General features: G+C 39.8%; 1 protein-coding gene across 7 annotated transcripts in view; it reads left to right on the forward strand.

Annotated features, from left to right (window-relative positions):
* Window positions 1–25166, forward strand: part of parp4 (poly (ADP-ribose) polymerase family, member 4) — a 109159-nt gene that overhangs the window by 51775 nt on the left and 32218 nt on the right. For 6 of the 7 annotated variants that reach the window (XR_013498885.1, XM_078222080.1, XM_078222082.1 and 3 more), the window contains 9 exons: window positions 3235–3316; window positions 3420–3554; window positions 8466–8652; window positions 10136–10212; window positions 15151–15338; window positions 19237–19336; window positions 20695–20865; window positions 21154–21234; window positions 23686–23766. Coding sequence is in view for 6 of the 7 variants with exons in the window: in XM_078222080.1 (XP_078078206.1) it covers window positions 3235–3316; window positions 3420–3554; window positions 8466–8652; window positions 10136–10212; window positions 15151–15338; window positions 19237–19336; window positions 20695–20865; window positions 21154–21234; window positions 23686–23766 (1102 nt within the window). In the remaining variant the exon portion in view is untranslated. The remainder of the gene's footprint in view (window positions 1–3234; window positions 3317–3419; window positions 3555–8465; window positions 8653–10135; window positions 10213–15150; window positions 15339–19236; window positions 19337–20694; window positions 20866–21153; window positions 21235–23685; window positions 23767–25166) is intronic. The other variant, XM_078222083.1, reaches the window with a different exon arrangement.

The following is a 25166-nucleotide window of genomic DNA, read 5'->3' on the forward strand; positions in this document are numbered from 1 at the left end:
TCATCAGAGAGGGGTGCATTGGAGCCGGCAATTTTACATGCCTTCGTCTTGTAGCCTGTTATGTCTTGCAGACCACCATTATATATTTCCCTCCAGTACAAAAGGAAGCCATTCACCACAACTGTCTGTTTTCTGTTCCTTCACCAGTTGTGTAGGCACAACTATGTGGGCCTGGGCCCATTTGGTACTTTATCAAACAGCCTTTGGGCATCAATATACAATATTAAGTGCATTGCCATTATCTACAGACCCAATCAACTAAAGGAAAATCTCAATCAAGTTAGTCAAACACAATTTGCCCTTAACAAAGCCACGCTGCCATTTCCTACATTATCCATGTGACTGTTAATTTTCATCAGAATTAGTGGTTCCAGAAGTTTCCCCATCACTGACATTACACTAACTGGCCTATAATTTCCAGGTTTATTCTCCCCTTTTTTGCACAAGTATATAGTTAAGCATTCAAGGATCGTGGCTACTAATCTTGCTTCCCTCAGCAACATAGGATGCAGCCTCCTTGTTTAACAAGGAAGAGAACTTGCTCAAAGCTAGAATAAGCAATTCCTCTTTTTTTTAAACGAAGATGCAAAACATTCATTTGGTACCTCAGTTATACCTTCAACCTCCATGAAGAGATCTCCCTTTTCATGTCTTAATAACCCCACTGTGCCTCTGACAAACTAATGTTCATATACCTACAGGAGACCTTTTCTTGTACTGCCTCCGCCCTTATTTCCTTTTCCAATTCTTTTTCATTTTTACATTCTGCCTGATGTACGTTGTCTTGTCAAGCTAACATCTGGCATATGTCGCTTTTTATCTGCTTTACCCTAGCCTCTAACTCCTTTTGTCATCCTGGGAGCAGTGTTAATTGCTGTAAGGCAAGATTCCCACCCCATTCTCGGGAGGAAGTCTCATCTTAGCTGCCAGCCAATCAGATGGCTGCCACCTCTGTAGTCCCATTAGTGCCACCAGGAGTCTCTGCAGAGACTTGTTCCCAATAGTGAGGAGCCCAGACTGATATGTAAGTCAAGTGTAGGGGCTCTTGATGAAGGGGGTGAGTGGGTATAGGGGGCAGGGTTATAGAGGGAGTTGATAACCTTTGGGAGGGGGTGTTTCCAATGACCTGGAGGGTCTTCTCCAAAGGAGACCCCACTTGTCCAACATCAGCCCATGCTGCTAAATTTGTTGGGATTAGTGGATGGTGTGGACCTCCCTGCATCTGGAGGTGGGAAGGCCACCCACTGGATTTCACATAGAATCATAGAAACCCTACAGTGTAGAAGGAGGCCATTCGGCCCATCGAGTCTGCACCGACCACAATCCCACCCAGGCCCTACCTGCTAATCCCTTTTTTTTTTTTACCCGCTAATCCCTCTAACCTACACATCCCAGGACTCTAAGGGGCAATTTTTAACCTGGCCAATCAACCTAACCCGCACATCTTTGTACCATGTACCATGTACCATGTCTTTGTACCCTCCAGCAGAAGAACATTAAATCCAGCCCATTTAGCAGTACTGTCAGTCTACAATGTTGTCAAATTAGGAGAAAGCAAAGTGCTGCACACGTTTACTTAGCATGTTCAAATGCCAGTGACCTTTCATGTTGTAATGAAGAGTAGACTTTTATTCTCAGCTCCTCTTTCCTCCTATCTATTGTTATAAAGTGGAGGATGATCCCACCCCCCCCCCCTCTGAGAACTAACACTTAACCACTCAGAGGAGTGCCTCCTCATAATCTGTAAAAGTGAGTGTGAAGTGGTAGTATCTGCTCTTCAACAACTTTTAATGGTCAGATCAAAATAACACTCTGATACACAATCTAAAATCAACAAGTAACAATTTATTTATCTAACAGTGCACTAAACTATTAACAAACAAAATAAAACACGACTCTAATGGAATGCTGTTCAGATGAATACAATTCACACTCATTAACACAATAGAATTTAGTCACTCACTAAATTACAACCAGGTTTGTCGTCTTCTGGAATATTCTGGGCTTACTCTGTTGATTCTTCTGTTTGGAACTGCTTTCTTTTCTGGTACCTTCACTATTGAGATGGTGCTTTTAGCTAAGAGCTTTGAGTTGGGCAAATGGCAGTTACTGTCTCTCTCTTTCTCTGAGAGCTGAACTAAGCTGTTACTCTGGCAGGCGGCAGTTTCTCTCTGCTTTTGTGCCACCCCCACCCTTTTATACCTGTGATGACATATCAACATCCCCACAATATGATTGGTCTCAAGTTGCCAAAGCCATCAATTTCAAATCTAGTAGGTTGCAGGTATCCAAGTGCCTAATTTAAACTGATGGGCTGAATTCAAAAACATTCAAATGCCTGAAGCCTGTTATCAAGGCAACCCTGTTGTTTGGCCTTTGATACAAATGTTTCAATCTGTGTACAGGCGCCATATGCACCTGCATTTTGTTTGTACCCCTCTAAGTGCAGCACAAAAAAGGATTTTAGCATTTTACAATTTTTAAGTAATTTCACAAACACCAAATTCTAACATTCTACTTCTCAATTCCGCAACACTATTCTCTTGGATGAAACTTCATTTGATATCTGGAGCCTGACAGAGTCACAGAATAGCAGTCAGAAACTCTGATTTCTATCTTCATCTGGCCAAAACTTGAAACCAGTTATTGTGCTTTCCATCTCCCTTGCTAATTTCCGCTAACTGAGCATCTGGAGCTATCATAGTTGACATAGCTCAACAACACACAGCTCCTTTCTGACATTAATGACTTAAAGAATGTTTATCTGATTACTTTCAAACCATGTTTAATTAATCCTGTTTCTTCAGGTTTGTGTAGGTTTGGTGGATTAACCATGGTAAATATGCAGGGTTACTGGGATAGGCAGGCAGCGCGGTGGGGAGGGGTGGTAAATGCTCTTTCAGAGAGTCAGAGCAGACTTAACGGGCTGAATGGCCTCCTCTAAACTGTAGGGATTCTGTGAATTCAGAGTGAATTCATACCCAGGGTCAAAGCCAACTGAATTGCACATGTTCCATCATTAAGTCTAAAATCAATTTGCATTAGCACAGAATGGCTATCTTATCAATTTTAATTTACCTATAAAGAAGGTATGGTAAGAAGTAATCTTAATCTAAAATTATGTAACATTTTAATTATTATCATGTCTCTGCATGAAATCATTACCCACTGTAATTTAAATGCATTGTACTAAGACAAAGGTTTAGTAAACACTTTTTTTTAATTTACATGAAGTGGTTTCTCACTTAACTTATCCATTGAGATGCCATTTGAGATAAAAGAAATCACATCTCCAACGCACAACATTAAAATTAAGGTAATAATCCATTTTTATCCCTGCTCCTTAATTTACTGGGCGTCTGAGACAGTTTTTAAGTTTGTGACATGTTGAATCAGATTTTCTCATCTTATTTTTTTAGCGAACTGACTGTACGGCTGTTATCTCTGTGGAGGAGAACAGTTGTCTAGGAACTGGTTTCCAGTTACTGGTTTTATTGGCTGAAATCCATGCCCCAAGAATGTGGGTGGAGAACAATCCAGAAAAGGACAGCCAGGTATGACTAATGCTATTTGAATATCTGCACCTGGTGAGCTGTAAGCAAAGTAGGTGAAAGAGTAATGTGTAAATTATTGTTTTGACTTACTGTGAACGATCATCTATTTTCCATTAGTTAATTATTACTACCAAAATTTACTGTTTTTAATTTTTCAAAGTGTACTTTTATTAATGTCAAGCTACAGTTTCATTGCAGCTGCTGTTAATGCAAAGTGATAGCGCGAGCTAAATTGCAAGCCATCTCCAATTTGCCAACATATTACACACATTGTGTTAAAGTAATACAATTCGAATGAATGTTCGATTATAGGCTTGAGTACTAAAGGATGTGATTTGGCCCACCTTGCAGCAAAACCAAAGAATGCTGGAAAAGTTCAGCAACTGTTGGGAGAGAAAATATAGTTAAGGCTTTGAGTCCGTTTGACTCTTCATTGGAACTGAAAGAGAGGGAAATTGTGTTAGATATTATACTATATCGGGACGAGATTGCAACAAAGATGTAGCAAACTTAAGAACAAGAGACAGATGACTGGGTATGGGAGGGTGGTGGGGAGAAGGGAGGGTTTTCCACTGAGACAAAAAATATATGGGATACTAAAATACAGTTTAGATGGAAGAGAAAGGTCATAGTCTCAAGTTGTGGAACTCAATGCTGTTGCCTTTTGCAGTGCTAGCTTTAAGTCCGTCTTTCTTTCTTTCTCCTTGTTTTTTAATCATATTCTTCAAATGTTTTATCCAGTTCTCCCTTAAATATTGTAACTAACTTGCTTACTATCTACACTTAAACATATACAGGCAGTCCTTAACTTTACGACGTTTGAGTTACAACAAACGACACTTGCAACGTTTATAAGTTGACATCCTGTTTTGACTTTACAATGCCTGTTTCGACTTTATCACGCCACACCAGCAAACTGCTGGTCTTTATCAATTGTTAGGTTCCTTTATGCTCCACCTTTCACAACCACAAGAAGGACAAATTACTTTACAGATATAGGCCGGAGTTCTCTGACCTGTGATATGCTGGTCCCACTGCAGTGAATGGAATTTTGGCTGAACCACATGGGTGGTTTCATTGGGACAAGCAAAGTAAAGAAAAAAAGGGATCAAGATAGAGGGGAAAGTTCACAGTCTAAAGTTGTTGAACTCAATGTTGAGTCTAGAAGGCTGTAACGTTCCCCATTTATAATGTTCTTATGGGAAAACTGGTTCCAACTTCCAACATTTTGACTTTGATTTACAGGAGCCAATTATATCGCAAGTCCAAGGATTGCCTGTAATACATTCCATATTACTCTGTGCATACACGTCCCCTCATGTGCACGGGGTTAGCGAAGAGTTTGGTACAAGAATGAAACTAGTTTCATCTGGTTTAGTTTGTATACATGCACAAATGGCCACAAGAGGGAGCTATTACACTCCTCCCTCCTTAATGAGAAAGTTACATAATGTTTAAGTTCCACCCAAATTATATATATATTTCTTCCTTTTCATTTATTCACAATTCAAAGTTAACCACAAGTTTCCTACTCCTAAGTGGACTTCTGACTCAAAATTTCAGAACTTGGGGAAAAGCTTTGACCCAATTTGCATGAGTCTTGAGAAGTCTTATGTTGACTGATTTTAACCTTGATCCTCAATCAAATTTTCCACTTCATCAGTCTTGTCTGTATGACTCTGACTTGGATCCTAACTAGCTTCAGGCATTACTTGTGTTCGAATACCTTTACTGGTATCCTAACTATCTGATTCGTCAGAATAATTTGATTTTTCCCAATTTGCTTCTTCTTAGTGAATCTCTGAAGGTAAAAAATAATCTATATGTGCACATCTAACCTTTCCACAACAAAATAAATATGAGGATACATATTTTCACGACTCTTCAGCGACCACTTCAACCACTTATAATGATGATCTTTCACCTTGACCCTCTGGTTCAACTTCAGACTTTCTTCTCTCATACTACCCCCATCATGACTCTTCTTTGATTGTTTCTCTTCTACTGGTGGTGTTAAATGTGGCTTCAGCAAATAAAACCTTATTCTGGATTGTCTTCTAAGAAAACATTCAGCTAGCATTCTGCCAGTTGTAGTGAGAGGTGTGTAATGGGAAGTAAACAGTTGGTGACCCAATGAATACTGATTTTTAAAAAATAATTCCAGATACAAATTGGAAGAAGCTTAACAATTTGTTATAGCGGTACTCCCCAGTCACCCGATAATATTTGTTGACACAGCCACCTTCAAAGATTAGTATTTTTCTCTTGATTTGGATATTTACGCCTATTTTTCACAGAACACCCAAGTTCTTCTGCTGTTTGCTGGAAGCTTCTCCAACCCAAATTTGTTTGGCTAAACAATTCACAATCCCAGCTCTGTTGCCACACCCTGATATCTTCATTGAACAAAGGTGCTCGTACCTGTTACAAAAGTGAAATTAGTTTAATCCGGTTTGGCTGAAATGCATACATGTTTACACAGATGGCCACAAGAGGATAGATACTATTACACATATCAATACCCATAATTTCCTATCCTCCTCCTGACCTAAGCTCTATGGACTCACTGTGATAATGGTTGAATGATATTATAGAGTGGGAAAAGGGCAATGTGACAGGAAATTTAAACTAATGATTGCCATCTAAATGTCCTGGAGACCATTGCTCCATTTCAGAAGAGCACCAGTTACTCCTATTCAGCTTCTGTCTTTTGTGGAATACAAGTTTTTTTTTAATGCTGAAATAATAACAATCAAAGGGGGTGACAGCCCCTAGTGGTGCACTTTAACTAAAACAAAAACATTAAAGAGAACTTGACTAACTAAACCAAAATATAATTCCCAGGGGTGATGTACCCCAGCTCTTGCGGTGCCCACTGGTCATGGAAGGCCTCAAGTTTTTACCGGTGGACACCACATGCTTCCTTTCCTGGGGCACCCAGCTGCGCACATAGCCGTGGAAGAGTGGTAGACAGTTGGGTCAGATGATCCCCTCAACCACCTGCTACCTGGACCAGTTAATGGCCACCTTTGCTGGGCCCAAAGGCAGGCCCACAAGGAGGTCATGTCTTACTGTATGTATGGTTTGTCCCATTAAACCCACTTAACTTTCTGGCAGAGATAAATAACCACAGAACACATCTTAGTTGCTCTTGCTTGAATTCTTCAATATATTTATTATCAGGGAATTGCATGACAAGATTTCAACTTTTAAAGTTTTTACTGTAGCAAACAAACTAAAATCAACGTCGACCAAACACGATTTAGTAGATAACTAATACTCAGCTACAGAAAAGTTCATCCTAATTAGTGTTTTAGTGTCATTGATAATCCCATGCTGCATATATACAGCATGCTTTCTGCAGAATCACAGTCTTACTATGAAACACTCCAAATTCACTTCCAGATTCCAATGGGTTCACCTCTCCCCATTTTGCTGAATTGTAATGGCTGCTGTTCTGTCTCACTTTCTGATTCTATTCAAAGAGACAGAAAGCTGCATTAACAGCTTCTGCTTCTGTCTTTGTTTTCAAGTGTTCAGCCTATAATGTGTAATTCAATAACACCTGATTTGGGTCCCTAGCTCCCATGGTAACCAAATCACACTGGCTTGTTGTCGGGCAGAATCTGTAGCAGATCACTTGACCCTCTTCATTACTCCATTTTACTTTGAATTAAAGAGACAGTCCAAGCATAATCATTTAAAACTTTGCATCTGCAACAAAGCACAATTCCACTAAACCGCTTGCCACCCAACTTCCATTCTTGCCACCATGCCAGCTGACATTAGAAATTGGTATCCTTCCTTTCCAAACCATCACCATTTATTCAGATAAGCACCTTGAGCGCTGCCACAATAGTCACTTGTACAGCAGGTTGTCTCCTGAAAGATTTATGTGGTTTCATATGATTACATAGCTAAGTATTGCCACAATTCCAACTTACTTTTCCTTTCCTCTCCTCTCTATCCTTGGAACATAGTCCTCTTCTAGATCTGTACCCCCTCTCCCACAGCTCCCTATCTGAATTTCTTCACTTAGGTTTTAACCTCCTGCTCTGGACTGATACAGCCCTAACCAAAGTCATGAATGCCATTCTCTATGATAGTGACTATGGTGAGTTTTCTAATTTTGTCCTCTTTACCCTGTCTATATATGGAATATTAACCTGCAATTCTTCCATTCTGTTATTCAGTTCAGCCAACTATTCCTGTTTGTTTCCATTCTTGTCTGTCTAATTATGATCAGAGCATCTCTAGCAGTGGCTTTTGTTTCCAGTGTGGACTATCATCTTGGACAACTCCCAAGGATTTGTCCTGGGCCCCACTCCCTTCCTTGTTTTTATGTTGCTCTTTGGCAACCTAATTCACAGACATGGGGTCAGCTTTCTCATGTGTATTGATGGCACATCTTAATGATGAAGTGTCTAGTACTGATGATTTGAGCGCAAGTCCTTGAACCAACTTGATGTTGATCATGATTACTATTAAATCAGTTTCGACCACTGTTTGAGCCTTATGTTCTGGTCCTTTCTGTTTTTCTAAAAGATTACCCGTACAGATGAGATGCCTAGATGTTGCTGCTTACACACTGCAGACAGTAATTGATGTCCTGTCTGGTAGTGTGTTTTGTATATCAAAAGTCTAATCTAATAGGCAATATTCAGTTAAATACTACAATTGAATAAATACAGTTAGGTTCTCTATTTGATAATACCAAATAGTGCTGCCCTGCTAGATTTGTGCCCATTTAAAGCCCCATCCAATTTTCAGTATAGGCCATCGTAACAACTTCTGTTGATTGTTGACATGAAACTTGCTCTGTTTATTTTATGTACAAAGTTGGGAATAGTTTATTTATTAAAGCTTGTGTATCTTGCTGAAACCAAGTTCTGTTATTATGTTTTCTTGTAGGCCTGTATGCTGGCATTTTATCCAGAATTTGATATGGGCACTCTCTCTGACTGTGAGGCTATCATTTGTTTGGACTCTTCCTTCTCCATGAGGGGCTTAGCTCTTGAACAGGCCAAGAAGGTAGCACTTCTTCTACTCAGATACCTTCCAACCACCTGCAGGTTCAATATAATTACCTTTGGCACAGGTTTGCAAAACCATTTACCATCCTTATTTCATTGTAATATGGTCATATTGAGAATTTTTATAATATACAATATAATCTCTCCAATGGGATTTCCATTTTTGCACTTTTACTCTGTTCCCGTTTACCCTAACCTAAAACCTGGTCTTCTATTCTGCTCCACCTCCTTCGATTCCTTTCCAACTATATAATTCTGTACATTTCCCCCTTTCTTCAGTTCTGTCGAAGGATCATTTGGGTCTGAAACATTAACTCTGTTTCTCTCCACAGCGAGATCTGATTCAGCATTTTCTGTTTTTATTTCAGATTTCCAGCATCTGCTTTTGCATTTGTTTGAGTGTTTAATTCACTGCTATTTCTCTTCCAAGAATGCTTTCCTTGAAGAAGTACTGTTCTTCTTTCCAACAGGATTTCTGTTTTCCCCATTTAACATGTTCTCCTTTGCCCCAACTTATCCCTGGTCTTCCATTCTGCCCCACCTCCTCTGCCCCCTTTCTAACTATATAATTCTGTACATTTCAGTTCTGTAGAATGATCATTTTGATCCAGAACATTAACTCTGTTTCTCTCCACAGATGCTGCCAGACCTGCTGAGTATACCAAGCATTTTTTTGTTTTTTACTTCAGATTTCCAGCTTCTGCAGTATTTTGCTTTTATTTAAAATTTTTATGATGCAAGAAATAATAGTTTGAGATTGTAAATCGTTTAAAGTTGTACGATTAGTAAAGATTATGGGTGCATCCCAGTCAAACACTGTGTGACTTCCACCAGGAGACAGTTTCATGCTGATTTGACTTTCCTGCAGTGTAATATAAAGCTACATGATAAAAGTACCCAAGAAGACCACTTGGCACATGGGAACCTACTATATCTTATTTGGAATCATTTTGATATTATGAAAAAGTAACATGCTGCTTGAGATCTAAAGCAGATACTTAAAATACTAAAAACAAATTATTTTGAAATTAAAGACCAGTTCAGTTCCTAGTTTCTGTAAAGCTAGGTGATTTTAGACAGTAGAAGTTGGGTGCTACATTTAGCTTCAGTGCTTTTCAGCTCGAGTGTGATGGGCAAGGTGATGTTGGAACCAATTGTTCAATCTTTCTGCTCCGGATTACTAGCCAGTGACTCATGCAAAAGTCGGATAAGGACAAGATTGTACTCTAACATGATGCCATCGTAGTTCTTTGGCACTTACTGTTCTGCATTCAGAAAAAGGCAATGGCATTGAAGGGTGTTTGGGCCCATAGAACCATGAATTAATATGTGCCATCCAATGCCTTCAGGAGAGAAGGGAGAAAATAGTGAACGGACGGAATATTGAAACCAAGCAAGAAGTGCATGGTGACCCCTAACATATAACAGGAACATGGCACTGGAATGATAAAATCCAAAATATTGATTTCTAGCATCACTGGCAGTAAATGCTACTGAGTCCTGTTTAGCATTCGATAAGAATCTTATTTTAATGTTTTCCTACTTTAGATTACCAAGAACTCTTTCACTGTTCACAACAAAGAAATTCTGAAGATGCAGTAAAAGCTGCACATAAGTTTATTCTGGTAGGCATTTTATGTGTACTCTGTGTTTTATTTACTTTTTAACATTTAAAAGATTAAAGTATTCAGAATATCTAATCTTTTGAAGTACATTCAACACTGAGCATGTGTTAACCAGAAAATAAATTGCCTTGTTTCTGATTTGTTACCAACAGTCATTGGTAGTACAGAATGTAAATATACTGAGTCTTTAACTCATCAGGCCAAGACATAAATAGATTTCAAACAATCGCAACAATTTGTAGCATGGGAAAAAGGTGTGCTGATGGTTTGGCAAGTTGACTGATTGGCTACTATGTTGCAGTTAGAAAGCAATGGGGAACTATAAGCTCCCCAAGTTCCCTGGTAATTCAAAAAGACTCAAGGCTTGAACATTTGTTTTTGTTTGCAGAGAACAGGTCTGGTATATGAATGTATGTCACTTCTAGCAAATGTAAATGAGTCATGTTAATAGTTTGACTGATTATATTACATTGGTTATTGATGCGCATCAATTGGACACGAGGCTCGAAGCTTCAGTAAAAGAAGGCTTTTATTAACTAACAATGGAGCTATCAGAACTTTAACACACTATCCCAGACTGAAGGGGTCCCGTCCGAGCAGGGAGTCTTATACCTCTCCCAGGAGGCGGAGCCCGACTGGGATGTGCCACAACAGTAACAAACACAGGTGTAACAATCCCACCCTAACCCAACAGCAACATTAGTACAATCCCACAGTAACCTATATACATTCCTGTAGTACTGGCCAGCCCTGGCTCAGTACTATTCAGTGGGAACCAACGATGGTTCACCACAGTTATTAGTGTAGCTATTTGTGCACCCAGGATTGTTCGGCAAGTGCTGTCCAATCGTAGAACTACACCCAACAGCAGATATAAGGGCCAGAATTTTACCACCTGGCCCGCCCTGTTTCCAGGGTAGGTGAGGTTCACAGAATGGAAATCTCTGTGGGCCTTGGGCAGGATTTTACAATCTTGATTTTGATTTGATTTGATTTATTATTGTAACATATATTAGTATACAGTGGAAAGTATTGTTTCTTGCGTGCTATACAGACAAAGCATACCATTCATTGAGAAGGAAACGAGAGAGTGCAGAATGTGTAGCGTTACAGTCATAGCTAGGGTGTAGAGAAAAATCAACTTAATGCGAAGTAGGCCCATTCAAAAGTCTGATGGCAGCATGGAAGAAACTGTTCTTGAGTCGGTTGATATGTGACCTCAGACTTTTGTATCTTTTTCCCGACGGAAGAAGGTGAAAGAGAGAATGTCCGGGGTGTGTGGGGACCTTAATTATGCTGGCTGCTTTGCCGAGGTAGCGGGAAGTGTCAACAGATGGATTGCGTGATGGATTGGGCTACATTCACAACCTTTTGTAGTTTCTTGCGGTCTTGGGCAGAGCAGGAGCCATACAAAGCTGTGGTATAACCAGAAAGAATTCTTTCTATGCATCTGTAAAAGTTGGTGAGAATAATAGCTGACATGCCAAATTTCCTTAGTCTTCTGAGAAAGTAGAGGCATTGGTGGGCTTTCTTAAGTATAGTGTCAGCATGGGGGGACCAGAATAGCTGGTTGGTGATCTGGACACCTAAAAACCTGAAGCTTTTGACCATTTCTACTTCGTCCCTGTTGATGCAGACAGGGGCATGTTCTCCACTCCGCTTCTTGAAGTTGACGACAATCTCCTTTGTTTTGATGACATTGAGGGAGAGATTATTGTCATTGCACAAGTTCATGAGATTCTCTATCGTCTCATCATTGTTTGAGATCCGACCTACTACGTGGTGTCGTCAGCAAACTGAAAATTGTGTTGGAGGAGAATTTGATACACAACCATAGGTATAAGGGGTATAGTAGGGGGCTGAGAACACAGCCTTGTGGGGCATCGGTGTTGAGGATGATCGTGGAGGAGGTGTTGTTGTCTATCTTTACTGATTGTGGTCTGTGGGTCAGGAAGTTCAGGATCCAGTAGCAGATCCTCGCCCGAGTGAGGTCGTAAAATCCCAATAGCAGTATGAGCTAGTTGAATATTGTCTGTCCTCTGTCCATTGCAAACAGCCCGAGGAACATGTTTGATACAGTTAGCCAATCCTTGAGACAAATGGCCTATGTACCTGGCATTGCACTAGTGCTAAAATTCATACAAAACATTGGTCAATTATATGATAGACAGAATGTCATTTTTGATTGACAGCAGCACCCTGCTTGTGTAAAATACAACTTGCATCACCACTGAAGCAGTAAGCAATGTGAAATGGCTTACTTAACCTGTTGTTCAGAATTTGTGAGATAACCTTTCAAGCATAATTTGAGGTAGATCAGGGGGTGTTTTTCAGGTGTGAACGAGGCCACTTTGGTCCAATTGTGAATCTGTACAATACACAGCAAATTAAATTCTATCAAGATAGCCATTGTCCTGCAGAACTTTGCGTTCTGTTTCTGCGTTGAGCTTGGAAAGTGAGCAAATGGCTAAGACCCTATTTACAAGTTTACTGATAAAGCCGGTCTTGTAGTGCATGAAGCGATACAAACCCAGCTCCTATATAATGCCTAATGAAGGTAAGCTTAGCATACAGTAGTAGAAAAACCATAGCGAACTCACAAATGGTTGACCATTACATCCTTCTCTAAAGCCTCTCCACAGTCATGCAACTGAGTGTGACTGCACTAACTTGTTCTTACCTATCTAATTATAGCCAGAGTATCACCCTCCTTCTCTTCCTACTCGAACATCATTACTTCTTGTGTTTCCCAAGGACCTATCTTTGGTCCTCTCCTATTCCTAATATACTCCTAACCTACCCTCATTATCCAAAAACAAAGCATAAGTTTTCACAGCTACGCTGATAACACCCAGCTCTATCTCCCGACAAACTCTTTTCATTCCCTCCACTATCGCTAAATTGTCAGACATCAAGTACTGGTTGAGCAGAATTTCTTCCAATAAATATTGGAAATACTGAAGCTATTGTCTATAGTTCTTGTTACAAATTCCATTTTCTAGCTACCATATTCATCTGTCTCCCTGGCAACTGGCTGAGGCTGAACCAGACTCTTTGCAAACTTGCAAACCTAAGAGCTTCCAATCACCTACCTGCACCATCACTAACACTGCCAAGTCTTGTCTCCATAACATCACTCAACTCTGTCCTCGCCTCAGTTTATCTGCTGCTGAATCCTTCAATCATGCCTTTGTTACCTCTAGAATTGATTATTCCAACTCATCTTTGGCTGGCTTCCTATATTTTATATTCAGTAAACTTCAAGTTATCCAAAACCTTGCTACCTGTGTTCTTAGTCACGAAAAGTCCTATTCAGCCATCATCCCTATGCTTGCTGTGTTGACAACCAGTTAAGCAAAGCCTCAATTTTAAAATTTTCATCCTTAATTTAAAATCACTCCGTGGCTTTACCCTCTATTCCAGTAATTTTAATCAGCTCCACAATCCTCTGAGGTAACTGCATTCCTCAAATTCTGGAATCTAGCGCATCCCCAATTTTAATCATATTTTCAGCTACCGAGGCCCTAACTTTTGGTATTCTTTCCCTTAAACTTTCTGATACTCTACCTCACTTTTCTCCTTTAAGACACTTCTACAATTTTGACCAAGCTTTCGTTCATCTACTTTATGGTTTATGTAACTCAGTCAAATTATGCTTTCTAATGCTTCTGCAAAGCTTTGTGGGCATTTTATTATGTAAAATGGGCTATATCAATACACTACCGCTGGGCTGCTCTGTGCCACTAGCCGTAATTCTCAAGTCCACTGGGAGTGTGAAATTGCGGCTGGAGCTCGGCCGACAGTTCTGCAAGGAGTTCTTCATCATGGTGGAATTTAAATTCCGTCTTTTAAAAATCTGGAATTGAAAGCTAGTCTCAAGAATGGTGACCATGAGATTACCATTGATTGTCATTAAAAACCCATCTGATCTTCTAACGTTCTTTAGGGAAGGAAATCTACCATCCATACCTTGACTGGCCTACATTCGACTTCAGATCCATAGCAGTGAGGGTGACTCTTAACTGCCCTATGGACTACCACATGGACTGCAGCGGTTCAAGATATCAGCTCAGCACCACCTTCTCCAGGGCAATTTGTGATGGGCAACAAATGCTGACCTAACCAGCAACCATTCCTAAAAATGGTCTACTAAGCCACTAGGGCAATTAGGGATGGGCAACAAATGCTGGCATTGTTGGTGAAACCCACATCCCACCAAAGAATAAAAGAAAGGGGATCTGGTTGCTATTCTCTCTCTTGGCCTGTGTAACTGGGAGCAGCAGCTCTGGGACCATGATAGTTTCATGGTCACCATTACTGAAACTAGCTTTCAACCCTAGGTTTTATTAATTGAATTTAAATTCCACTAACTTACAGTGGGATTTCAACCTGTGTCCCTTTGAAATCTCTGGATTACTAGTCCACTGACATTACTACTATACCACTGTCACCCTCATAAATATTCAATGGGAAAATATTTGATGAGAAATAATTTGCAGGGCAATGAGGAAAGAGCAAGAGATTGCTATTAATAGGATAGCTCTGACATGGAGTTGGCACAGGCACAAAGACTGTATGGCCTCCTTCTATGCTGATGAAATGTAGGACCGACTCAAGAATAAGGTGGCACCAGGCTGCTTTCTATGTTTTTACATTCTTATAATTTGATTGACGCGTCAAAATAAAATCTGCCCATTCAAGTGCAATAGACATTGAGTGCAAAGTGATGTTGGAATGTTCAGAATGCCCTTTTGAATTTGAAAAAGTCTGGTACAGATTACTCCATTAGAATATAGGAACTTGTGAAGTTACTTTCCACTATTAGCCATAATGAGTTTGATTCACAGCCTGGATGTAAAGGTGGCACCTTGGAAAACACAGTTATCCAAATAATGCTGCAGTTGACGATAAGGTTTTAATTTTCATTTTCTGTTAAAGTCTGTACAGAAGCCAATGGGAAACACAGATTTCTGGAGACCATTGCTGAGTCTGAACTTGCTTGCCCCATCCAAAAGGATGCGCAATATACTTTTGATTTCTGATGGACACATTCAGAATGAAGCTCTTACACTGAAGACAGTACACCAGAATGTCAAACACACCAGGATATTTACTTGTGGTGTTGGGTAAGTCATTTTGATAAGTAGATCATTACAAATAAATAGAAGCCATTTTACTTGAAGTATTTCAAGTAAACAATTTGCGTCTAACAATTTGGGTTTCTACAATTTATAGATTGATTAAAGATAACCATTAAAATAACTTTACTGTTCTCACATTCCTTTATTACCTCTTCACAAAGCAAACCGTCTTGTGCTGACAGGAAGCCTTTAAGCATACTCCGTTTGGCTTGGAATTTTTTTTATTATTGGAGATCTCTGTCCAAAGTGGATCCTTTAATATTTATCAGTCTCCCTCTAGAACTATTTCTTTCATCTTCTGTCATGTACTGCTCCACCAATTCCTTAATTGTCCACCTGACCTTTGGCACGCTGTGTCCCTGACTATTTGTTCCCATCCTCTTGAGTTGGACAAGTTTATAACGTTCTTATTATGACATAGTTCCCTCCTGCCACAAGGACCTCGAAATGCAACATCCCGTTTATAATGTTACCAGCATTATATTAATATAATTTTTCCTTCAAAATCTCAAGATTTCTCGTATCTGCTTTTTCCTTGCCTCTGATTACTGGGAGGAACCTTCAACACTTTAATATCATTACAGGTTGGAGCCATTTTCACACACTTGCTGGCAGGGTGCCTGTTAGCACGATCTTCCAGGAGCTGAACACTCATTTGACTGCCTCTGTACCCTATATCCATAGGGGCTGGTTACTGAGGTTGCAGCCCGAATCAGAGTGCCTACAACTTTGGAAGGGCAGCAGCCCCAGCAACAGAGACGGATGCGGCTGCTGTCAGAGGGGAACCGTGAGGTTAATTCTGTCTTGAAACATCTGAAAATTGTAAAAAAATAAGACTAGGACCACGGGTGCTAGATCACCACCATGGTAGGAAAGCCCCACCAAGGATGACCAGCAGCTGTAGTCTGCTAGTCTTCATCTTCAGTGGGGGTATGAGTATAGGAGGCCTCGCAGAGCCCTTCCAGGCTTTGACTTCAAAAGGACCAGACGGTCACTGGGAAGATCCTAATAGTGAATCCGCCCACAATTAGGAAGTTAAATATGAACTTGAATGCATTGCTGGTGGTTTTCCACCCCGTCTCTAGCAAGATTGACTAAAGGTGCGAACCCGGTGGCCCACTGACCCAAAGCCTTCACATTCCACCTTTCTCCCAGATCTGCCTTCAGTTTCAGGAACAAGAAGATTCCATCTATTGTGTCCCTATTTGCCAGTTAATTACTTCAGTCGCGTCTTGGATTCACTGCATTTTCCCCCGCATCCTCCTCTCCACCCCACTTATTTCATTAAAATGATTCTTGATTGCTGCAATAACGTCACTCATAAGTCATAGAGTCATCGAGGTTTACAGCATGGAAACAGACCCTTCGGCCCAACTTGTCCATGCCGCCCTTTTTATTTAAGCTCTAAGCTAATCCCAATTCCCCGCATTTGGCCCATATCCCTCTATACTCATCTTACCCATGTAACTGTCTGAATGCTTTTTAAAAGAAAAATTGTATCCACCTCTACTACTACCTCTGGCAGCTTGTTCCAGACACTCACCACCCTCTGTGTGAAAAAATTGTCCCTCTGGACCCTTTTGTATCTCTCCCCTCTCACCTTAAACCTATACCCCCTAGTTTTAGACTCCCTTACTTTTGGGAAAAGATATTGACTATCTAGCTGATCTATGCCCCTCATTATTTTATAAACCTCTATAAGGTCACCCTTCAGCCGTCTACGCTCCTGAGGAAAAAGTCCCAGTCAATCCAGCCTCTCCTTATAACTCAAACCATCAAGTCCCGGTAACATCCTAGTAAATATTTTTCTGTACTCTTTCTAGTTTAATAATATCCTTTCTATAATAGGGTGACCAGAACTGTACACAGTATTCCAAGTGTGGCCTTACCAATGTCTTGTACAACTTCAACAAGACGTCCCAACTCCTGTATTCAATGTTCTGACCAACAAAACCAAGCATGCTGTATGCCTTCTTCACACTCTGTCCACCTGTGACTCCATTTTCAATGAGCTATGAACATGTACCCCTAGATCTCTTTGTTTTGTAACTCTCCCCAATGCCCTACCATTAACTGAGTAAGTTTTGTCCTGGTTCAATCTGCCAAAATGCATCACCTCGCATTTATCTAAATTAAACTCCATCTGCCATTCGTCAGCCCACTGGCCCAATTGATCAAGATCCCGTTGCAATCGGAGATCATTTTCTTCACTATCCACTACGCCACCAATCTTGGTGTCATCTGCAAACTTACTAACGATGCCTCCTAAATTCTCATCCAAATCATTAATATAAATGACAAATAACAGTGGACCCAGCCCTGACCCCTGAGGCACACTGCTGGTCACAGGCCTCTACAACCACCCTCTGGCTTCTGTCAAGAAGCCAATTTTGTACCATTTAGATACCTCACCCTGGATCATGTGAGATTTAACCTTGTGCAACAACCTACCATGCAGTACTTTGTTAAAGGCTGTCTTTAAGTATCTGTCTTTACTTGGTTTAAGTACACTTTGCCTTTCCAGACCATTTCTTTCTATTTTGAAAGTATCACAATTTTTTTTAATGAACGGTGTATTGTCCTCATCACACTGATGCCAGCTTTTTATTTATATCTTGAATTTTCTCGAATTCTACTCGTTTCCCACATACCCTAATGAATTTAGAGGTAATGCTCATGTCAGATTTTAAATATCCCTGTTATTTTTATTTAATAAGAAGTCTCACAACACCAGATTAAAGTCCAACAGGTTTATTTGGTAGCAAATACCATAAGCTTTCGGAGCACTGCTCCTTCGTCAGATGGAGTGGAAATGTGCTCTCAAACAGTGCAAACAGACAAAATCAAGTTGCAGAATACTGATTAGAATGCGAATCCTACAGCCAGCCAGGTCTTAACGGGTCTGTACCTTTAAGACCTGGCTGGCTGTAGGATTCGCATTCTAATCAGTATTCTGCAACTTAATTTTGTCTGTTTGCACTGTTTGAGAGCACATTTCCACTCCATCTGACGAAGGAACAGTGCTCCGAAAGCTTATGGTATTTACTACCAAATAAACCTGTTGGACTTTAACCTGGTGTTGTGAGACTTCTTACTGTGTTCACCCCAGTCCAACGCCGGCATCTCCACATCATTTTTATTTAAGTCATAGGTATTTTTCAGTCCTTCTGCATATCGCTTTTATCCCTTTCCTCAATATATCATCCTCTAGCTCCAGGTAGACAACTCATTGTGGGTATTGGCCTTGCAACACACGTGGCCATCAATTTTTCTGAACAAAGAATCCCTTATAACGACACCCTCCATATGACTTTCAACTGCAACTTTGACTAAGCTATCTTTGAGTTTCTACTATCTCATTTTCTATCTCCATCTGCTTTATTGAACAGAAGTTTGAAAGCAGTTTACAGTGACTTCCTGCCCCCTAACCCCATTCCAGTTTCCTTTTTTTTTGTAATGTTTGCTCTCCATTTGACTTGTTTGTCTGATGGTATTACTGAGGTTGGGACTATCCCATATGGGACATTGATTATGCATTCATGGCCACAATGCGCCATAGCAGAACACTGTTATCTCCATTTATGACGATTGAAGACTAACAGATTATTGTCATTTCTTACGGACATTTACCCTCTCCCTTTTCTGACTGGTTTAAGCTCAGGTGTGGCAAGACTGATAATATCAAAGTCACTCTTCTTCCTTCTCCATCCATTACTTGGTCCAGTTGTTCAATATTTTTCAGTTTCTCTGTTTAACCATGGTTAATTATGGAATTCAGCTTTCTACATGTGGTAAATGTTAACAATAGACTGAAATGCATAATGCAAATAGCATACAATGCAGCATCATGACATGAACATTTAATTATTGTATTTCCAATTAGATCAACAGTGAATCGCCATATACTTCGAATATTGGCACAGTATGGGGGAGGAGCGCATGAAGTTTTTGATAAGAATACCAAATTCAGCTGGAAAGAAAAGGTACGTTTCTTTTGCTTTTAGGATGTTACAGAATGTGTTTTTTAAGTCTGTTCTTAAAAATATAATACTTTGAGAGAAGGAAATTGACTTTGTGCTCATCAAGATGTGAATTAAAACAGTGGATGGAAAACGCAATGCCCTCAATGGCATTTGTTTTATTCTTTCATGGGACATGGGCTTTGCTGTCTAGGCCCACATTTATTGCCTGTCCCTAACTGCCCTTGGGCAGGTGGTGGTGAGCTGCCTTCCTGAACCACTGCAATCCATGTTGTGTGGGTACACTCAGTGCTATTAGGGAGGATGTTCCAGAATTTTGATGCAGTGATGGTGAAGGAAGGGCAAAGTAGTTCCAAGTTAGGATGGTGTTGAGGGGAACTTGCGGGTGATAGTGTTCCTGTGCACCTGCTGTGCTTGTCCTTGTAGATGGTAGAAGTCATGGGTTTGGAAAGTGCTGTCAAAGGAGCTTTGCTGAGTTGAACCATAGAGACAAGGTTAAAATTATTGGGATGGCTATAAGACACGAATTCAAAATCCATATGCAGAAGAATGAAAAGAAATCAGATCATGCTGAGTATCAAATTTAAACAAAAGCATATAATTGCGCAAAAATGGGTGGTAGGTCAGAAGATTGGGCAGAATATAAAAATCAGCAAAGAATTAGTAAATGATTAATAAGGAGGGATAAATTAGAGTGCGAGAGAAAGCTACCTAGAAAAATAAAGACAGGTAGTCTTCACTATAGAGGGTACAAGTAATATCCCCAAAATATCTGTAAATCAAGAAATGTAAGGGAGGAACTCAGGAAAATTACAATCACGAAGGAAGTGGTACTGAGTAAACTGTTGGAGCTGACAAATCCCTGGGTCCTGAAGACTTCACCCTCATAGTACCATCAACATTTTGTTTTTGTACTTAGCTAGTTTTTGTCTTGGGCAGTTACTTTATACTTCTTTGCACAGTTATATCAAGGAGCAAGGTCTGTGTGGTATCTTCCAGGTTCACGCTGCCTAGTGGAAAAATGGCTTCCCACCTGTCTGAGACTCATTGTGAAGCTGTTGACCCTGCAAAACTGTACTGTGGGACAGGATCTTTCCAGAATGCTTGTGCCTTCATAACCGAAAGAAATTGAATTTTTTCAAAAAATTACATGTTTATGATGTTAATTATTTTCCTTTTGTAAAATGTAAGAGTGCCTCAAACAATCCTTGCTCCAGATTTTTCTTCCTCTTAGAGTTGATGCTAAAAGGTGGAGAACTGATCATTTTTGAGCTTGTCCTAAATTAATGCACATTTTCATTTATACTAGCTGAATCTTAATTTTAATAAGGATCTAACCTTGTAGGTTATTTTGTTGATAGGTTCTATCTCAGGTGAATCGAATCACTCAACCAGGCTGCAGTTCAATTTCTGTTAAGTGGGAGCAATTTAGTCGCAATGCTCCAGATCCAGTCCAAGCCCCTGCACAAATTCACTCTGTATTCAACAATTCAAGATTGCTCATCTATGGCTTTGTCCCACATTGTACTCGGGTGAGATTCTTTTAAGGATCATTACATTACTTCTGAATGAAATGTATTAAGTTCTCTGCACAGAGTTTGCATTTGAAGACCCTGTAAGTGGTAAATGGAATTAGATAAATAAATAGAATTACATTGTTTAATCTGAAAATCACATGGACCATTTCAGTATCAGTCCATTATAATTTTAGGACTCAGAACCTTGGAAGGGGAATAAAACAATGGAAGAATGTAATTACTAAAAGCTTATAATTAAGATTTATGTACGTTATGTTTTAATCACTCTTTTGTGTACATCAGGCTGCACTCTCTGTTGTGATCAATAATCAAGAAGTGAGCACCATTGTTTCCACCTCTGAACTGCAAAAGACAAAGGGAAAGGTACACTGGCAATTCTACTCTCAAAACAGTTTTAATGAACTGAAATGTAGAAATATTTGAAAAAACATGAATAATACCAAACTGCATGTGTGTACTTACAGAAGAATAGGTGGGTGGTGATGAGATACAAAACTTTCATTCCAGTAATGCATTTTGAAATGTACATCGATATCCTAATTGAGACATTGATATCCAGTGTTAAAATTGCATTCAACTGTTATCATTTATTACGCAGCAAACCTATAAAGGGTGCCAATATGTTAGGGTGATGGTGGAGGACAAAATATTATTTCTGTGACATATTAACACAGGAAATGGGAGCTTCAGTGTACTTGTAACTCGGTCTCTGGTGTAAGAAGTTATCAACACCCAGAAATAGAGCAGTCTTACTACAGTTATACTAGATGCGGTAAGAGCACACTTAGAATACTGCATGCAGTTTTGGTCTCCCTATTATTGAATCTACAGAGCTTAACAAGAGATGCTGAGAGGATGTTTCCCTTCATAGGAGCCTAGAATTAGGGGACATGGTTTTAGAATAAGGTGTCCATTTAAAATGGAAATGAGGAGGTCATTAAGGCTAATGTACAGGAAAAAACAATTAATTAGGAATTAATTGAGTGTAATCATTCACTGTTGGGGGGGTGGGGGGGAGAATTGGTTACAACGATAGGAAGGCTATGGGCATTGGTAAGACCATATCTGGAGTACTGTGAAAAGTATTGGTCTCCATATTTAAAGAAACATGTAAATGCATTAGAAGGGTTTCAGAGAAGGTTTACTAGACTAATACCCAGAATGGATGGATTATCTTATGAGAAAAGGTTGGAGAGATTAGATTTGTATCCACCAGAGTTTAGAAGAGTAAGTGACTTGATCTGAATTTCTGCAAGTTATTGACAGGGTGAATATGGAGAGGATATTTCCTCCTGTCTAGAACTGGGGGCCACTGTTTAAAAATAGGTTAGCACTGCTGCCTCACAGCGTCAGGGACCCGGGTTCGATTCCTGGCTTAGGTGACTGTCTTTGTGGTGTTTGCACATTCTCCCCGAGTCTCCGGGTGCTCCGGTTTCCTCCCACAGTCGAAAGATGTGCGGGTTAGGTGGGTTGGCCATGCTAAATTGCCCCTTAATGTCAGGGGGACTAGCTAGGGTAAATGCAGGGATAGGGCCTGGATGGGATTGTGGTCAGTGCAGACTCAATGGGCCAAATGGCCTCCTCCTGAACTGTAGGATTCTATGATTCTATGAATAAGGGGTTGCTCATTTAAGACAAGAGACGAGAAGAAATTTTTTCTCTGAGGGTCATGAGTTTCTGGAACTCTTCCTCAAAAGGCAATGGAAGAAGAGTCTGAATATTTTTGAGGCAGAGCTAAATAGGTCCTTGATTAATAAGGGGCTGAAAGGTTATTGGGGTAGACAGGATCAAGAGATTGAGGCTACAATCAGATCAGCTGTGATCTTATTGAATGGCAGAACAGGCTCAAGGGGCCTAGTCGCCTACTCCTGCTCTTAATTCGTATGTTCATGTGTTCCTGTGTTCTTTCTGGGTCAGTGATGTGGCAAGTTTTGATCAGAGGATGACCTTTCTTCTTGGGGTGGTGTAGTTTCCTTGGCTGAAGTCTGACTTTGTAACACACCAGCAAATGGTCAGTGTCACAGTCAGCACTACAAGCGATGAGGACACTGTTGAGGGTGATACATCTGGTGAAGGTGATATCTAGCTGATGCTAGTGGTATGACCTCAAATGTCTCCTGGATGTTTTGTAGTATGGCTTGGTTTGGAAGGAGCTGTTTATCACAGAGTCCATGGTAACTGCATTGCTCCAGCAACCTCTGTCCATTTTCATTCATCGTGCCGATTCCCTAGTGCCCTATGCACATTGGGAAAGCTGCCTATTAGGACTTCAAAAATTTACATCACACATTGTGTGTTGTTTTGAATATTTATATATATATATATATATATATATATATATATATATATATATTTCCTTTGTCCAGGCCTATGGTGGGTAACTTTAATTTTGTCATTACTGGAAAACAAAATGGAGCATGATGTATAATGGAGAATTAATTTGACGTTGCTTATTTTACATCATCACCCAAAGTTAAAATGATCTTCATAAGATTTAATTTATGAAGCAAAGACTATTTAATTTTTAAAGAACCAAACAAATTAGTGTCACTACAGTCAAAGTACACTACAGGGTCACTAAATATTCTGGTTTAGATTTCCAAGCATTCTGCTAACAACTCATTTAAAAAATTCTTTGGTCATTGGTAATAGTTGGGCTAATTTCATGTTCACCAGTTACCACAAAGAACCTACTTTCCATGGTGTTTCTTACCTAAAGTAATGGACTCTCTATTCTACGATGACATTTCTGCTTAGACAAAAAATGAAAAAAAAAAGCAACCTGTAACAGATACCTACCTCTTTCATGTGCAGACACTTCACCGTCTTACAGCAAGAGCTCTTATTGGAGATTATGAAAATGGAAGTTTGCATACAGACGAAAGTGAACATGAGGTGTGTACAGTCGTAATTGAAGTATTTTATATGATTGTCCATACAGGCGCTGGAGTGTGGCGACTAGGGGATTTTCACAGTAACTTCATTGCATGTTAATGTAAGCCTTCTTGTAACAATAAGAAATAAACTTTTAAAAAATCAGTTGAAAACAGCTTGGTCTGTGCAGTAGTCACTTAAATATTAGTTGCATCAATGGATATTCTTTGGTCCCATGAAAGTCAGTCCGTAATAAGATCAGGGAGACAATTGAGACTGTTAAAGAGCTGGAAACTCAATTATTTTCAAGAGTCCTTAGGATTTCATGCTACTGTTTGACTCTCTTAAAACAAAGTCAAATGTTTTACCAAAAAAAAGGAAACATTTGCACCACAATTTCCAAAGTCACCAAGACCCCATGTAGTAGCCATTACATTCTCCCATTTCTTTGTCTTTTGTGATTTGTACAAATACAGAGCTGTACTAATAAGAATTGTGACAGAAGTTTTTTTGTCTATTTCCAATTATTGATCATATTCTTTATTGTTTGCCATATTAGCTGCCAAGGACTGTGAGATTGTTCCAAGCTGAATAGTATTAAAGTTATAACCTAGTAATATATCCACCTCAGTAAGACAGAGACTTGATATGTAAGCTGTAATCATTTGCATTATACCTGGATGGGATGCCCTCTGGGAGATATTTCAAAATATTTGGCAAAGGACAGTGAATCAAGCCACCCATTCAATTCCACACATTGTAGATGATTGACATTCTGGGGTGTTTGATTACACAGCGAGTTATTATGATCTGAAATGCACTATCTCAAAGGGTGGTGGAAGCAGGTTCACAGTAACTTTCATAAAAGAGCAAGTTGAAAGGAGAAATTTGCAGAGCTGTGGCAAAATGTTACCACAGCTGTGGCTGGGTACAGATATCAATTTGGTCGATAATGATGCCAGGGCAATGATTCTATGCGGTCCCTTTGACGGTTCAGTGTTCAAGAGCCTTCAATTTTGAGCGTTTCGACGGCAAGTCCATCTAAAGCCAACAAGGAAACAAGCCCTTTAGTAGTATTTTGCCATGAAAGAACAACAGCATTTAAATTCAGTTTTTGTTTGAGAAGCAGCGCAGAAGAGGGCCCTTGTTCTTATGGTATTCCAAGGAGAATTGTGAAGAGAGAAGGTACTCATTGAACAGATGAAAAAACATTTTGGTTAAGAGTTGTGCTGAGCCACTTAAAGGAGTCACCAACAATAAACAAAGTATTATATCTGAAATAATCCGCCGCCTCTCAAAAACATTTTCAGGAGTGCTTGACTTGAAATTAGATTCTAATAGCATGAGAATGTGATCACGCCAGAGGGTAAATTAGTTGGATCATGAAATTAAGTATCAGAATTGTTCACTGCATTCTCCAC

This window comes from Mustelus asterias, chromosome 10, assembly GCF_964213995.1.
Source record: "Mustelus asterias chromosome 10, sMusAst1.hap1.1, whole genome shotgun sequence".
NCBI lineage: Eukaryota > Metazoa > Chordata > Chondrichthyes > Carcharhiniformes > Triakidae > Mustelus > Mustelus asterias.